General features: G+C 40.9%; 1 protein-coding gene across 2 annotated transcripts in view; it reads right to left on the bottom strand.

The window, feature by feature from the left end:
* The window catches only part of SNX25 (sorting nexin 25), a 52,052-nt gene that overhangs the window by 17,860 nt on the left and 16,648 nt on the right, over positions 1-17,544 (bottom strand). For both annotated transcript variants that reach the window (XM_083459828.1, XM_083459829.1), the window contains exons 4-7: positions 16,480-16,652; positions 14,751-14,937; positions 13,108-13,178; positions 4,055-4,245 (exon numbers count right to left, since the gene is read on the bottom strand). In XM_083459828.1, the coding sequence (XP_083315954.1) occupies positions 4,055-4,245; positions 13,108-13,178; positions 14,751-14,937; positions 16,480-16,652 (622 nt within the window). The remainder of the gene's footprint in view (positions 1-4,054; positions 4,246-13,107; positions 13,179-14,750; positions 14,938-16,479; positions 16,653-17,544) is intronic.

Here is a 17,544-nt window from a genome sequence, read left to right as displayed (position 1 = left end):
AGGCATGCTTACCTTTAAATAAGTCCCAAATAAATAGACAGGACTTGCTCCCAGCAAACATGTCTGAAACTAGAGCATTAACAGCTTAAGCACTAGCTCATATAGCTTCACGCTGAGCTGCAAATGAGACACTGGAATCCACTGCTGTGCTGCAATTGTTACAATACAGAAACAATGAACCTTGGGATCCAACATGCTCTAACCAAGAACTCAAGAAGCAACTTAACTGGAGTGGAGGGAAATAAATGTTCTAAAGTGTTCCTTATCAGCACAGTTATATGCCTGCTGATTTGCTATCTGTAACCAAAATCTAGTGGCTGGAAGGGCAAGCAAAATGTTCAGCATGAAAAAAATACATCTGTTTTGGAGGCTCAAAGTATTTCCCGAAAGACCCCAGATAAATATGGTTGTCCCTGTTCATTTCACCACCCGAATCAGCTATAGCTTCAGTGTTGATTAAAAGAAATTGAACTCTTCCTTCCTGTTAACAGCAATGCTGTCAGGTAGCTGGTAAGATTTGGCTGAGAGATGGTGGTTGATTTTTAGCCAGCAACAAGGAATGTGGAACTGCAGCTGCAGTTGCAGAGACTGCATGCAAGAGCGCCACCTTGTTAGTAGAAGGGGAGCCCTGCAGGGGTGTCCTATAATAAATAATAATAATAATAATAATAATAATAATAATAATAATAATAATAATGTTGGTGGTTGTTTTAATTTATTTACCTACCCTACACCCTAAGTTCCCAAGGAGGGCTGCCACAATTTAAAAATACGACATTAAAACCAGTTTAAAACAACTTACTATCACAAAAATAGGATGCATCCTTAAAGTATACATCTCAGGGTTATGTTTTAGAGGCTAGGGTAAAGAGAGCATTCAATGAGAAGGGCCATTCAATAGTGAAGGTGCCAGATGAAGGTTCCACAACTTAGGTGCTGCCACAGAGAATGTCCTCATGCAGGCCACCACCATGAACCTCTGAATGCAATGGTCCTACCAAGAAAGCCCCCTCTGCTGATCTTAGCACCTGAGAGGGCCTTAGGGAAGCAGATGGTCTTTCCAAAATTCGGCACCTGAGTCATTTAGGGCTTCAAACATTAGCATGAGCACCTTGAATTAGCCCTGGGAACAAGCTGGCAACCAATGCTCCTGCTCTAAAACAGGGGTTATGAGAGATCTAAACGAAACCCCAGAAAGTAACGTGGCCATTGCATTTTGGACACAGCAGGAGCAGGATTTTAGTCGCTGCACGTTTCCTGGGTCTTCTCTCTCCCACAAAACTGTTAAAATCTTGCTCTGGGCACTCGTGTACCCAATTCTTCCTGGCCTGGCCTTTTTCACTATGCACGAAAGGTGCAGAGTGGGAAACGGGTGCCACTCGTGTGCCACTGGAGGTCCCACCACAAACATTTTAGACTTCTTTTGCACAGCCCCAAGCCACCACAAGGGGGACACGTTGTACCTGGTGGGCGGGGAATTCATAGCAAAATGTATCCCATCTCATTGAACCTAGCCTTGGAGAAGCCCAAAAACCTGTTCTCAGCCTTGCAGGGTACTGAAAAGGCATGGAAATGTTTGGCAATGTCTGGCTCTCCAAAGCTAAAATGGAACAAGAGGGGCTGAAAATCTTGTTCTGGCCACTCCAGAACATCTACTTGACTCTTCTTGCCCTTCCCTTTTTCTCTATATGTTCAATTTACTCTTTAAAATGTCAACGTCTCTGTAAACTGGACTCTTTGAAGAGGAATTTGTTATGCATACCAGGCAAACAGATTTGACAGGATTCTTTTTTTCCTTTAAATGGAAGGAAGTAGAAGGCCACTCTCCCTCCAGTGATTCTTACTGCTAACCATCTTAAAACTAAATTCAGCTGCTATATATTTCATCCGCTTGTTTAAATAGCTCATTGCCTCTAAACCTATTTAGATGCTTCTAAATCCCCAAGGCAGGGGGAGTCAAATCCAAGGGCATATAAAAAATGCCACAGGGTAATAAAAGGAAAAATACAACTCAGTCTGAAATATTATCGCAACACAATCACTGGCGCTCTCATTGTACTTTATTAATTCAGTACTGTCAGGAGTGGTACACGTTTGCAAATATTTCTTCACAGATTGACTTGCTTTAAAGCAAGAAAGGAATTAAAAAATGAATTAGATGTATCATTATCATGGTAGAAGAGGCTGTGGTTTTAATGCTTTGGCTGCAAGCATTCGTGCCAGTTTTACCAAATTTTTGCACAATCCTAATTGCATTTACTCAGAAACAAGACCCACTGTTGTCAGTAGAAGCTGCATCCAAGTAAGATGCTTAGAACTGCAGTCAACACAGATACAGTTCTTAAATTGCCTTCTCTTCCAAGCATGTGAAATTTGTATAGTCCTTGAACAAGGCTGAAATGTTCTCACAAGGTCTTGAAAATTCCAGTACCCTTGGTGCCCTGCAATAAACTGAAAGCAGACAGCTATGCTGGGACACAGGCAAGAATCCTGTCACGTGATTGGCTATGAACTAGAAGATCTAATTTTAGAGCTAGTCCACAGCTACGGTGTGTCCCTTTAAGCTTTTTAAAGTCAAGTAGCTTCAAACTTAGGGATGAAAATTCAACAGGTGCCCTTTAACTCTGCCACATCTCAGGAGGAGCTGAGTTAATGAACCTTTCAGTCTTGGGTCCTGTGTATATTTACTCAGAATTAGTCCCAGTGAATCCAAAGAGACTTAATTCTAAATGTATGCACACAGAATTACAGCCATGTGGTCCAATTGTGTCCACATTTACCCGGAAGAACGACAATTTGTGTTGACTGGGGTAGTGTCCTTATTGTTACCTGTGAAGTCAGCACAGGACAACCTTTGCTGCTCAAATATTCTGCCAAAGCACAGCTGGAACATATAAATTGTTATATTTTATTATGAAATGTGGAGTTTCTTCCCCATGCCAACCGTATGCCCAAATATATGATTCACATATATTTCATGACAAAGTATTTGACAAACTGACTTAGGTAAGCTACTAAAATTATGTACTACATTTCAATATAGCACAATTTTTATAAGAAAGAGGGCCATTCTGGCCTGTAGTATGAGTACCATTATGTTAACTGTGGAAAAAGAGTCCCAGCTTTTAAAGGCTTTCCAAAGAAATTGACAATTTCCAAAAGGTTTCCACTAAAACTGCGGGGGCGGGGGTGAGAATATCATACAGAAATAGCCACATGAAAAATGTAATTCTGTCCGAGTTTAAGCTTTTAGGGACTTGCACCCTTGTTTGCAAGTTCTGCAACACTTGAAGAACACACAAGAAGGGTATCTTCTGGATCTCGTGCTGAGCTTCAGAATCAGTGAGACTCCACACTGCTTTCCATAGTCAGTGTGGTGTCTGGAAGTTTCTCTCTGTTCTTCCAAACTTTGACAATGCCTGGGGAATCCCCTGACCTTGTGCTTAGCCTTGGAAAGCAGAAATAGAAGCACTAGCAAGGTCACAGTCCCTACAAATTTAATGTGATGAGGACAAATCCCTGCACGGTTGCACTGGGCTTCAAGAGGTGCTCCTGGCTCCTCTGAAACTCAAGAGCAGCACTGCAGCGAAGACCTCCATGCTCCCACTTTGTGGAGAGCAAGGGTCAACAGCAAGCAAAAAATTCCGGCTGGCTCTTGAAGCTAGTCAATATTTGTGAACGGTGCTAGAGTCATCAGAGAGAGTCAGGTGCAGGCCTTGCCAATGTCCCTGATAGCAGGCTCACATAAGATATTTTGAACTTTCCAAAGGAAGTGAAAGATAACAAGTATAGAATGTTTTTTGGGGGGAAGAGATAAATCTCTGCATTGTTTACAAAAGCCACAACCTTTCCTTCGTGCAAACATGTAGCCGCTGCAGTACTGAGACTCCTCCAGTTTGCCTGCATTTACTTCCAATCAGGTCCTATAACATGAGGCAGAAGAAGCTGCATCAACGCCACCCAGAGAGGGGGGGGAGAGGGAGAAAGAAAGAAAGAAAGAAAGAAAGAAAGAAAGAAAGAAAGAAAGAAAGAAAGAAAGAGCCAGCATGCCTACCTTCTGGTTCTGTGGGCCATCACTATCGTCAAAGATGCCATCTTCTTGCTGGTCATAATCAGGACCTCCCAGAAGCCGTATTCGCTTTTCGCACTGCTTTTTTGCTACAGTTAGCTGGTTAATATACCTCTTCATGTTCCGGGCTCTCAGATGGTCAGCTTTCATTGCAGCCGTCTCTTTACCTTTACTCTCTATCAAAAACAATTGTTAAAAATTTAACTTTTTGAACTTAAAAAGGTCAGCATGTAATGAATTTTGAAGAACAGACCCATATAGCAGTCTTGACTTCAAAACACACACATACACACACAAAAACCCACACCTTGTAGTAAAAGTAAGGATTGTCTCCTAGTGCCAAGGTATTACAGTTCACAAAAGTAGCTTTGCGTTTCTTTCCTTTATGCCACAAACAGCTAACAGAGATACAAATTGTGCAAGCTGACTAATAAACTTTATTGGTCCACAACACTTTTTATCATCATAGAAATGTATTGTTCATAAACGGTTTACATGTTAGCTTTTTATTATTATTTTCACCCCTGAAACATCTAAGAGTCTTGTGGCACCTTAAAAATCAACAAACATATTACAGCATAAGGTTTTCTAGGCTACAGTCGACTTCATCAGATGTTGTGGGAGGAGAATTGTTAAGGCCGCTCCACTTCCGGGTGGGGTAGTGTTTCAGGCAGGCCACGTGGCCTCCCACACACAGCAGGGGCTGGGCTAAACCCCTGCATCATCGGGGAGACCCTGGCCACATCACACACCCCTTCCCATTCAACATTTTGGCCTTGCTATGGATCTCAGTTGGTTGCCTGTTGAGGGGGCCTGGTAGGAATTTTCCCACTTGGCAAATTGGCACTGGCCATTTGGTTTTCACCTACCTTGTAGCAACCGTCACAACTTTTGTAAGGTTTGGCAGTTAGGCATTGGTAAAACCTGGTTTGGGGGAGGTGAGGTGTGGCCATCACCTGCCCCTCCATTTTTAAGGGTATTCCCTTAAAGGGATCCGGGATGTATGGATCTTGTCCAAAGCCCAGGTAGGGGCTAGGGCCATGCCACAATTGGGGACCCTGGGGGAGTTCTTAGTTGATGTACAACAACAGGGCTCCCCCTATTGGTGGTTGACCCTTACTGGACTACCTGCATGGCGGGCAGGAGTCAGATATAGTCGGTTCAATTCCAATGCCTAAGCCAATACCACTCACATTCTGTAATCAATAAAGCTGTGGCTCAAATTTGCCTATTTAACCTAATATACTGTGTCCAGGTTCAACATAAGGGGGAGGCCTTGGGGTCTTGACACACAACAGTGAGGTCAGAGAGGCATCTTCAAAACAAAACCGATTAAATGCACATCCATATAGGTTGGCCACAGTCTTTGTCCCACCAGAAAAGAAAGTACTACATTCTCAGTGATCACTTATCTCTTCATAGTTAGCAATTTTCAAAAGATCAGTTGTATGTAAATCTTAGGTGAAAATAAGGAAGGAGTCAAGGGTGGGGGGGTGCTCTTGCTTCCTTGTACATGAAACATTTAAATTAATAGTGAAGGATATCCTGTACACACAAAAAAGCATGTTTAATTGTAAGTGATGTTTCTACAGCAACCATCCCAAACTGATGAGGGCACTTGCTAGAATCTAAAATTATTAAAATAACCCCTCCTTAGCAGGAATATTCCAAGATCTCATGGATAGCTTTCTTAATTACAGTGGAAGCGTGGTTCTCTAATAGCTTAGTTGATGAACAAATTGGCTCCTGAATGTCAAAAACCCAGAAGTAGGTGTTACGGTTTTCGAACGTTTTTCAGAAGCCGAACGTCTGATGCGGCTGTTGGCTATTGCTTCCAGGGCTCCTGCACCAATTGGAAGCTGTGCCTCGGTTTTCGAACATTTCAGAAGTTGAACAGATTTCCGGAACGGATTATGTTCGAGAACCAAGGTACCACTGTATAATCAAATTTAACCTAGGTAACAAAGCTACGAATTATAAGTTTGCCAACTATTATTGATCTTGGTGGATGAAAACATGCCTCAAACATTCAGATCAGTTCTGGCGGCCATGAACGGATGGGAGAGTTATCCTATTTTTATAAGACAACAGTTCTGATCAACCAGGAAACCATTTGAGCAGGTTTTAATTGTTCTTTGAGGCAAAATTCAGGAAGTCTCTTTGTCCTACAGTTTAAATTTTGTTTATACAAATGTCTAAAAATATGCAAACACATGTGTTTTAAGATGAAAGAAAACAGGTGTTTCCTTCAGGGAGCCTAACATGGTTCTCAAGGCAAGTTTTGCTCCATTTAGCTCAGTAACAGAACAGAGTATTAATTGAAGATATTTAAATAAACCCTCTATTAACTGCAAGAAAGAGATTACAAAATTAGCAAAAGAATATAAATGCCTGATCACAACCAGAACAAAAAAAAAATCTGCATTTGCGGAAACACATCTGCCATAATAAAAAATGAACCACTGCAAAGCACTAATTACAGAATAGTAAATGATGCATTAATTAGCCTCCTTTATATGCTTCAGGTACTTTACGTACATTAGGAGCTCTCCTCGGGCACACAAGAGGTGCTTCTCGCAAAATGACTGCTAAACAACTTCAAGTCCATGAGATACAAGTTACAAATACAGTGGTACTGAAGCCTTGGAAGTCAAACGGAATCCGTTCTGGAAGTCCGTTCAACTTCCAAAACCGTTTGTAAACCAAGGTGCGGGCTTCCGATTGGCTGCAGGAAGCTCCGGCAGCCAATCAGAAGCCACGGAAGTCCCGTCGGATGTTCGGCTTTCAAAAATAGTTCGCAAACCGGAACAGTCACTTCCAGATCTGCAACATTCAGGAGCCAAAATGTTCAAGAACTAAGCTGTTCGAAAACCAAGGGAGCGTACATGGTTCATCTCTCTCTCTCGCCAAGACATTTTGCTGCCTGAGGTGAAGGGGAAGGTAGCAGTTCACATACAGATGTCAAATACAGTAGCAACTTAATCTGAGACAAAAGTCTAGTTTAGGGGGTCCAGGACAGGTTATGTGGCGCACACATTTCTCATGTTATTCTGGCCTGGCGCAGAATATTCTGCCTGGCACATCCTCACAACAACCTGTAAGGCTGGGACAGAAAATAACTGGCCCAAGATCAGCCAGTTAACTTTATATTCAAGATTTGAGCCTAGGCCTTCCCAGTTCTATGGCTTGTCCACAAATGTGGAATCACACCAGCCTGCCTTCCCCATAAAAGTAGAGGCGTCCTGTTATTATGGACCTTTCCCTCTTTAAATAATCAAATCAAATACCCAAATCACAAAAAACTCTGCATGTAAAGTGGAAAAGGCGCTGGACAACTGTGGACAAGTCCCTACAACACTGCCTAAAAAAACAACAACCTAAAAGCCTTTCTCCTCCAAACATTAAAAATGAATGAAAGAGAAAAACCTTGATACTGTGCCCAAGATGCAAAAAATAAATTCAAACCATGGTGTTTGGAATTCGCAAGTTATTGTTTGCTTTTTATTTATCTATTGCTTCCCACGAGGCATGCCCAAATGATTTACAAATACAATACTTTTTGAGCTATTATAAATAATAATTTGAAATTTAAACACCTAAGCATTCCCCCCCCTCAATCCCTTTGATCTATATCCTCAAGGCATAGAATCAAGGTGGTTTGTTTTTTTTCATAACAGCACATCCTAGCTAGAACCTTTGGCCATAATACATCATTATTAGACAGCGGAGTATAACTGAAAACCTCAAAATATTTTTTGAACAGCAACCATCAATAATATGATCTCCAATGTCAATCATAGTTTGTTTTGAAAGTTTTTAAGAACACTATAAAAAGTCACATTTTGGGAGCTGCACAAACTCTGCACTGCTATATCTGACAGAAAAGCTAGAAGTTAATTGCAACAGCACCTGATGAGAATCTGCAAGAAATTAAAACCCAAGGCATAAAATAAGTGCCGGTGAGAGTTAGGAAAGCTTTTCAAAATGATTTTTTCCTAGCAATGACTACTAAACTATTTTGCATCCCCACCTGCACTCTGAGAGAGTGGGTTTCTCAGTTTCTGGCATTCTGGTCTGACTACAGGGCTAAAGTCTTCCCAAAACTTGTATAAAACCTGAGTGCTATCTATCATCACACTCTTATAGGTAGAGAAGCCAAGACAACACTTTAAAAAAAAGAATCTTGCAGCACCGTTGAGGACTAACAAATTTATTACAGCATCAGCTTTCATGGATTCTAGTCCATGTCTCAATCACAGAATTCAAACATTTCGAACAGCCCCTATTCTACCGAGTATATTTACAAAACTAGATATATGCAACATTTTTTGTATTTTTTATTATGAATGTGTTTCTCATAGGTATAAATGCAAAAATGAAGAGTAGCATATTTAGGCCTACTCAAAATACTAAAAAATTGAAATTCCTTCACCACCCACACCTAAACGATTAAGCTGTACAAATTGGTTCCTGTACACACAGAAGTGCACTTTTTCGCATCGACTTAAAAAGCTAGTACAAATTGTACCTACTTACACTGAAACATTCAAGTGGAAGAAACTGCGTAGCCTCCTACAATTACTGATTCAGAATCTCTTAAGCTCTGAGGGAGCAAGATCTTTTGAAGAAGAAATGACCCCAGGTGGAGTATTTGTCAAAATTTTGAAAGTGAAGGCTATTCTCATACATAAAAGTACAACTAACAAGGATCTTTTTCTGGCCCATAACCAAGTGGGTAAAAGAACAAGTAATTCAAGACTGTGAATCAGATCTTCTCTTGAAAACACTTGGTTGGCTGAAATTTGAGAATACCACCTTTCCCTATGCCACTTTCCCATTCTGCTAAAAGTATCCAGTCTGCCACAAGTCCACAGCTAACTTTTTCCACAACAACTGAGTAGAAATGAGTATTCCATAAAGATTTTTTGCATTCTACAAAAATGCGTAAGGAAAGTCAAGAAACAGAATATACACAGATATCAAGATTTTGATCAATAAGCTTGACATTTAAACCACAGTTGTGACTCAAATGGGAAACTGTAGTTTGAAGAGACAGAGATAAAGCCAACAAACAAAAGGCGGGTGTGTGGGTGGATGTGGCTCCAGGATGCTTTTCCAGCTTAACAACACCCTAACAAATTCCATATCCCTTTGGTTCACCCTCAGCAGCCTCCACTATTGCCTGGTATCAATGAACTGGACAATCAAGGATATGGTAAACAAGTATCTGGGAAAATTCAAAATAAAATGCAATATTATTTATGTCTACTTTGAAGCAAGTCTCTGTGAGCTATAAAGAACTTATACAGAGTTGCAGCCTGCAATGCTGATCTGCAGAAACTTATTATTTTTTATTGAATTTATATACCTTCCATTTTTCCTTCTAAGCCAAATAGAACACTATAAAAATTAATACTATAAATACTATAAAATTTACATACAGAATCAGAAGTGGTTTGAAAAATACACAGCTCTCAGTTGCTGCACTCCCCTGAACATGGGACAGTAGCACTATAAGCTCAGGGTCTGCCACAAAATTAAGTAATTATTTATTGATTTGATTTCCATACCGCCTTTCTCCTAAGGCACTCAAGATGGTTTACAATTTGAAACGCTAAAACAAACACATTATATAAAACATAGAGTGGCAAAGTGATATAGGGCCAACTGGTAGCCAATGGTATGTGCCTGGGCTGCAGATACACTAAGTAGAGAAGACCTTTTAAAAAAAAACTATTGTTAGTTTGTTATAGAAACTTTTAAAAAGTATTTTTCTTCTTTAGAAGACACAGGGAGTATTATTTCAACAGAAGCCCATAGTAATTTCACAGGATGATGGAAATTGGAGAGAGCTCCATTTTCTGTCAAGGAAGGAAGGGAGATGTGCAATCAATTCTAAAAGCTGCACGGAAGAGGCTTTGTGACACACATTCAGTGTTCTTTGCAGCAATCTTTCTAATCATGCTGAGGGGGTACTTAAAAAGGACGTAATGAGAGAGATTAGTTGTCAGCTTGTCATCCTAATGACCATTTGCTGCAAATGCCAGCAAGCTGCTATGAAGAGAGAAACACTGACGCATTTTTGAGGTAAGGGATTCTTACCTGCAGCTCAGGGAGAGGGGATTTCGGAGGGGAAGGACATTCTAGTGGACCAAGTAGCAAAAAAAAGGAACAACTTGGCTTGCAGCAACCCTTTTTTTTAATGAAGAAGTAGTAGTACAGTGGTACCTCAGGTTAAGTACTTAATTCGTTCCGGAGGTCCGTACTTAACCTGAAACTGTTCTTAACCTGAAGCACCACTTTAGCTAATGGGGCCTCCTGCTGCCGCTGCGCCGCCGGAGCAAAATTTCTGTTCTCATCCTGAAGCAAAGTTCTTAACCTAAAGCACTATTTCTGGGTTAGCGGAGTCTGTAACCTGAAGCGTATGTAACCTGAAGCATATGTAACCTGAGGTACCACTGTACAGTCATACCTCGGCTCCCGAACGCCTTGGAAGTCAAAGGTTCCGGCTCCCGAATGATCGAAAACTGGAAGTGAGCGTTCCAGTTTTCGAATGTTCTTTTGGAAGCCGAACGTCCGACGGGGCTTCCGATTGGCTGCAGGAACTTCCTGCCGCCAATCAGAAGCCATGCTTTGGAAGTCAAACGTTTCGGAAGTCGAACGGACTTCCGGAACATATTCTATTTGACTTCCGAAGTACGACTGTGGTTAAAATGTTATTAGCGACACTAAAAACATCCAAGGGCACTATTTGCTATCTCAGCAGAGATCCATTGAGTCTTTAATAGTTGTATTCCTGAATATGAATTCTAGAAACCTGATTCCTGGACCTGGAGAGCTTAACCACAGTGGTTTGAGTACTGGTGATTATAAGGCTGGATTACTGCAATGCACTCTATGTGGTGCTTCCCTCGCACTTGGCCTCTAAACTGCAGTTAAGTGCGGAATGCTGCAGTATAGTTGCTGGTACAGTGGGCGTATAACACCTCTGCTCATTTGTTACCAGGTCATGGTCAAGGTGTTACTATTGGCTTGCTTGTTCCGATTCAGCTGTAAACAACGCGTTTTCCCAGGAAAAGTGGCAGGGACAAACTCTGCTTGGACCTGTGCCTACAAATGACAGCACAAACGGAAGTCTGCATGAGCCCAAGCCCAAACTGTTTGGACATGTATTTAAAAATCAATAACCCAGTGTATGCATTTTCTGCTTGCTAGCAGAAATGGATTCTTGTTGGGTACTATTTCTTTATTTTATTTAATGAAATGTATATACTGCTCAACTGCAATAAAAGCGCCATCTGGTTTGCAAGAAATATTAAAGCTATCGGAAACCTTTAAACAAGAAATAGAAAAAAATAAAATACAGTTGTACCTTGGTTTTCGAACAGCTTAGTTCTCAAACGTTTTGGCTCCCAAACACCGGAAACCAGGAAGTGAATGTTCTGGTTTGCGAACTATTTTTGGAAGCCGAACGTCCGACGTGGCTTCTGCGGCTTCCGATGGGCTGCAGGAGCTTCCTGCAGCCCATCAGAAGCTGCGCTTTGGTTTCCAAACGTTTCGGAAAGCGAACGGATTTCCAGAACGGATTCTGTTCGACTTCCAAGGTTCGACTGCAAAAGATAATTAAAATTACAGTAAAACGAGATTAAAATACATCAACATCTTGCCTAAGCAAAGGTTCTAAGCAAGTGCTGAAAAAAGTACATTGAGGGTGCCTCCCTGATAGGGAGCTTAAAAGACTGATTTCTTATAAGTACAAATTGAGTATTATGTGGGATTTGTAACAGTCCATGCCAATTCCACAGATCAAAGCAGTTGAGTGGGCACATATGGGGTAAGACGATACTGCAAGTAAACAGTGGGTTTTCCGAGGAAAAGTAGCGGGACAAAAGAAAAACGTTCAGACCCATGCCTGGAAATCATGGCTCTGAGCCTACAAATCACAGCAGAAACAGAAGTCTCATGCCTATTGTGTATCCTCTCCACTCAGTATCTTATGAAATGGTCTTTCCAGTAAATGAATATATTCATAAATATCTCGCTCTTTGCAAAGGGAAGTTAACAACAACTACTGTTTATATTTTGCCTTTAGTACTATTTCAACATTAGGCTTTTTATGCAATAAATAACCTATTTCGAGTAACCCATTTCAGAGCATGCCTTTAGAAACAGGAACAGAACAAAGATAACTAGAGTATGTAACAAAAATGGAACAGAGAATCATGCACTTAAAATGAAACTGAAGTAAAATGAAGCACGTCATAAATCCACGTAAGGGCACACTAAAACATTCAAATGATTTTGGGGGATGAGCATGCTATTCTGGGATTCTCACTATGCCATTTATTTATCATTATTCATTAATCTTCTATTATGTTATTTATTTGCCAGTAGTGATGTTGGCAGTGCATTGCGCTTATCACAATGGATTGCCAGCGGGCAAAACCCCACAACATAAAAGGCTGCCCTTTCGTCCCCAAATAACTAAAGTGGACAGATGTGAGAAGTGAACCAAAAAGCAAGTAAAATGTACCAGTCTTGAACAAAGGAACAGTCATCTCAGTAAAATTAAAATGATGTACGTGAAGCAAAACTGAAATGGATCAACCAACATTTAGAATGCTGGAAAAGTTTTGAAAGTGGTTCCATTGTTGTTGTAGAAAGCTGAAGGCTAAGAGAGGCATGTTTTCAACCAGCCGACATTTTTCATCAAACGAAAATACTTTGCTTAGACTCTCTCTGAATGTAGACAAATTTGGCATCAAAACAAAAATGGCCATCTCCTAGGATGATATACATCATTTTAAGATGGTAAAAGAGGGCATGCAATATTACACAGTGGTACCCCCCTCGCATTTTGCAGTGTAGCCTCCCCGCTATGTTTGCTTTCCTTATAAACAAAGAAAGAACAGTATTATCAGTTTACAGATGGGATAGCTCAGTTGGTACAGCATAAAACTCTTAATCTCAGACGGCCATGTAAAGAATTAGTTATAAGTTTTATAGTTTTAAACACCTCCCGAAAAGACGCAACTTACCTTTTTGCCTTTTCAACTGTGGAAAGCTGCCGATAGTGGTTGCTTGAACTATTTCCACTAAAATCTGATACCTAGTTACAAAGAGAAGAATACAATCAGATCTTTTTGGCTTTATGGCTAATAGTACCTATAAGCAACAATGAAAGGGAAAACTTTTGAGTGAGGAGTGGAAGGGCTGAGCAGAGTTTTTTGTTTTATGCAGTATAGAGGATAGGACATTTTGGATTGGTTTAATGTTTACACTGACATCTCTACAGTGGTATCTTGGGTTAAGAACTTAATTAGTTCTGGAGGTCCGTTCTTAACCTGAAACTGTTCTTAACCTGGGGTACCACTTTAGCTAATGGGACCTCCTGCTGCCGCTGCACCACCGCTGTGCGATTTCTGTTCTCATCCTGAAGCAAAGTTCTTAACCCGAGGTACTATTTCTGGGTTAGCGGAGTCTGTAACCTGAAGCGTCTGTAACCTGAAGCGTCTGTAACCCGAGGTACCACTGTACTTCCAAAGTTTCACATGCATCCCTCAGAAGTTATTATCACCATAACGGATTATAACAGTTATAACTCTCAGGGCTGTCAGACTGTAGCAGTTTTCAGAATATTTTTGTTGTCACGTATACAATAATTAAAGGATTAAAAATATTACTAAGACCAGAAATCGTATGTTATCTAAATGTGTGGCTTACAGAAAGACTATAATCTTGCAATTTTGATTCCCGACCCTCAGCTGAGTAGTTTAAGGAAGACTCCCCCCCCCCCCCGGCTCATGCAAGCCAGAGGAAGGGTTGATCAACTGAGGGGCAAGGGAAGTTGCCCACCCCTCAGCTGATCAAGCTTAAGCCAGTGCAGTATGGGGCTGAATGATGTATCTCATCTGCTTCTGAAGAAGAAGCCCAGATACATTTTACACATCATGATATATCAGTAAACTGCAGTATTTAGCTGCTGATGTATCACGGTGTTAAAATCCAAATATTGCCCAGCCCTGGCTTATATATCTGAGCCTCCCCCTTGGTCTCCCAGAACACACAGAGAAATGAAGTGGGCAGAGCAATGAGAGAAGACGATGGAGCCTTCGGCTGCTGGGGAAGGACTCGGGGAGGAGCAGGGACCTTCAGTCCTCGCAACTGATTCATTGGGTCAAGACCTACTGGGAAGGGTTGTGGTGACCACTAGGACAGAGCTGTTTTGTTTCTTTCAATAAACAGTTAACTTCACTGGCATCGAGTGCTTTATTGTTGACCTACGCCTGCCTCCAGCTCCTGTCAAGGGTGGAATGAAAAAAAACCAACAATATGCACAGAGAAAGAAATAAGGCCATGCATGCAATCTGACTCCTGTGAGGAGCCTCAGGAACTCTATAAGCCATCTGGATTGGCCATGCCTGGTATAAATCCTATGATTGTGGCCTATTCCTGTGAGTTCAATAAAGCAAAAACACCTGCCTCCAGAAACACCAGGCTGGAGAATATGCACTTTGGAGATGGGTCACAGTATAGCTATTCATGGCCTCAATTACCTGCATGCCATAAATACTAACTAGAACATGCCTGTTCTCTCTCTGATACAGACTTTGCCCCCAATTCAAGGAATGCCAATGGACCTATTTTGTGTCGACTTTCCTATAAACAAACATGGAATTACCTTAGTTGTTTGAGGAACTCAACGTCCGAGTTGCTGTTAATAAGCTTGATGAACTCTTCGTAAGAAGGAGCATATGTGTAGGCCCTTTTGTGATGCTCGTTCACCTGTTCCCGGTACTCCATCTGGACAAGCAACATTTGGTTGATGTAGTTGGGATCACTCAGGAGCTCTACCATGGGCTTCAGTACTAAAGTTTTAAAAAAGAAGAACGCGGCACACATGTAATGCTGAAGACATCTTCATCAAGGAAAAAAAACCCTGTACATTTTGCACTAAATAATATTAGCCTGAATTTATGGATACAAATGAACCACTTCTAAATGCTGGTGTTGCGTTTATTTCAAAAAATCTTAACAGCTTGATCTTATTTACTTGGACACAAATCCCAGTGCCCAGTGGGAAAACTGTTCCCAAGAAGTGTGCATCCCATTGTAGCCTTAAAGAACTTTTCCTAAAAATAGCTGGAGGTGACACACAACCTTAGAAGTTTATAATCACAGGAGTTTGGAAATTCAGTCTGTTAAAATACTGTTGCTTCATGCTTGTGAAGTATTTCCTAGAACCCTGAAAAGAATTAGGAGAGCAAGCTTTAAATCTTTAATTCAATCCATTATAGCTGTAGTTGACTGATCAGTAAGGGCAAATTTTAGATCAGAAGAGCTGCAAATTAAGAGAATACTGGTTTTTTGGGGACTCTTTTGGATTGATGCTTATCCTGACACCATGGAGAGCTCCTGACAGTCACTGTAGACCACTGCTCTTCAACTGGTGGGTTGGGCCTGATCCAATGTGGGTCACAACAGGAGCAGTACCACCATGCAAATATATGGTAAAATATTAAGAAATAAGTTCCCAAATGCATGCCTGTGTTAAAAGTAGAGCCTAGATCTGAAACGTTTAGATAGCTGCCATAGACAATATTGGCCAAAATGAACCAATGGTATAAGACAGCTTCCTTTGTTCCTATGAGTAAAAGAATGAAAACAAAAATATAAAAATTTGCCTCTTTTTCTAAGTATTAATGGTGGTTTTTATTTATTGTTGTAAATCACATAAATTTGTTTAATGTCTCAAAGAGACAGTTATACTGAGGTTTCAGTAATATACTGAATATACAGTGGTACCTCTAGTTACGAACTTAATTCATTCCGGAGGCCCGTTCTTAGCTTGAGATCTCCTGGGCTCCTCTAAAAAGCTATCAGAACAAGCAATAAATGTCAATGCATGCACAAGAAGGGTTGCCGAAGCGGCTCCCACAGGTTCCTCTCCCCTCACTACAATCAGGCTTCAAAAAAACACCCCATTGTAGCCAAGGGTGTTGTGATGCTTGCCGAGTCGCAGGACAGCTGTACCTAGGCTCCCAAAAACCTTGGGGGGTCGAATGTTCTGGCTCCTGAACGACTGAAAACCGGAATTGAGTGTTCCGGTTTTTGAACATTCTTTCGGAAGCTGAACATCCGACGGGGCTTCCGATTGGCTGCAGGAGCTTCCTGCAGCCAATCAGAAGCCGTGCTTTGGTTTCCGAATGTTTCGGAAGTCGAAATCTGTTTTAACTTTGCTATGTTTTGACATATGGATGTGAATTTTTCTTGATTTTCTTGCTTTTTTTGGTGAACTGCTTTGAGGTTTCTTAAGACTCAAGCGGTGTATAAATTTTATAAGATAAATAAATAAATGTGCAGACTGATTTTCTAATCGCGACCAAACGCTTGACCTGACCTATAATTACCTTTTGATGCAAGTATTTCTGCAAGGACTATGCGCAAGCTCAGCGACCGGGCATCCTTTGAGGGCAGAAGACAATACACCAAAATTTGAGAACATGCTTGCAGGAATCTTGCTTCTTCATCAGAGTTCCTCAAACACGGATGCAATAAAAATGGCCGTGGCTGCTCTTCCAGTCTAAAGAGGAGCAGCAGAAAGTTAATCATCCTCTAGTCATCACTGCTTGGAGATCCAAAGATCCAAAGAAGAAAGCCAGCTACCTATAAAAACCACTGCCTTTGTTGAATGTTACATGCAAGGCTTTTTTTTTAGTTACAGTATGACTTAGTTGTACATTTCCCCACAGCAAGCCCCTCCCTTCTTCCTTATTCGTTATTGAAAGAAAAGGAAAACAGCAATTTAAATCACTTGGGCTTTGCAATGTTAACCAAGTTATGAACATTTCTGAATTTCTTAAACACACACACGCAACTGTAGTTTCACACCACTATGCCATGGTGAGGTTTAGTAGTTTGTGGGGACAAGGTTTATGGGGACCAACATGAGATCTCACATCCCTGTGTTTCCTCCTCTAACATGTCTGTGGAGGAATTTGAAAGGCTTCACTTCAGCTTTATGCAATCTATTGCTTTGAATAAACCAGATAAACTTTAAAAAGCTCAATGAATTGGTTCAAACAAACATATGCAAATTTATTTTTCAACAGCTCCAATGTCTATTTTACAGAATTTCCATACAAGGCATTTATCAAGAACATTGAATGATTTTCATTTTGGTCCATCTTGTTATTGAAAAGCCGTCAGCTTGCGAGGGAGGTTGCAATTGTCAGTTTGAGGCCTGCTTTGCAAATGCCGTAGAAAAAGGCCCAGACCAGGGCTGCATTTCCATTTCCAATCAGCCAGTAAAATACTTCCAGCATATGCTTGCATAAGAGGGCAAGTATGCAAACATGTACTGGATAAGTTTATCTTAGCAGGTGTTTGAAAATCCTTGACGCAGCTCTTGCAATAAAATGCATGCAAGAAAGTATTCCATAAAGCTCTAGCATTTTCAGGCAGCAGGTAATAAG

The sequence above is a fragment of the Podarcis liolepis genome (genome assembly GCF_965112155.1).
Source record: "Podarcis liolepis genome assembly, chromosome: 9".
In the NCBI taxonomy this organism is placed as follows: domain Eukaryota; kingdom Metazoa; phylum Chordata; class Lepidosauria; order Squamata; family Lacertidae; genus Podarcis; species Podarcis liolepis.
This window is presented reverse-complemented; position numbering and strand designations above follow the sequence as displayed.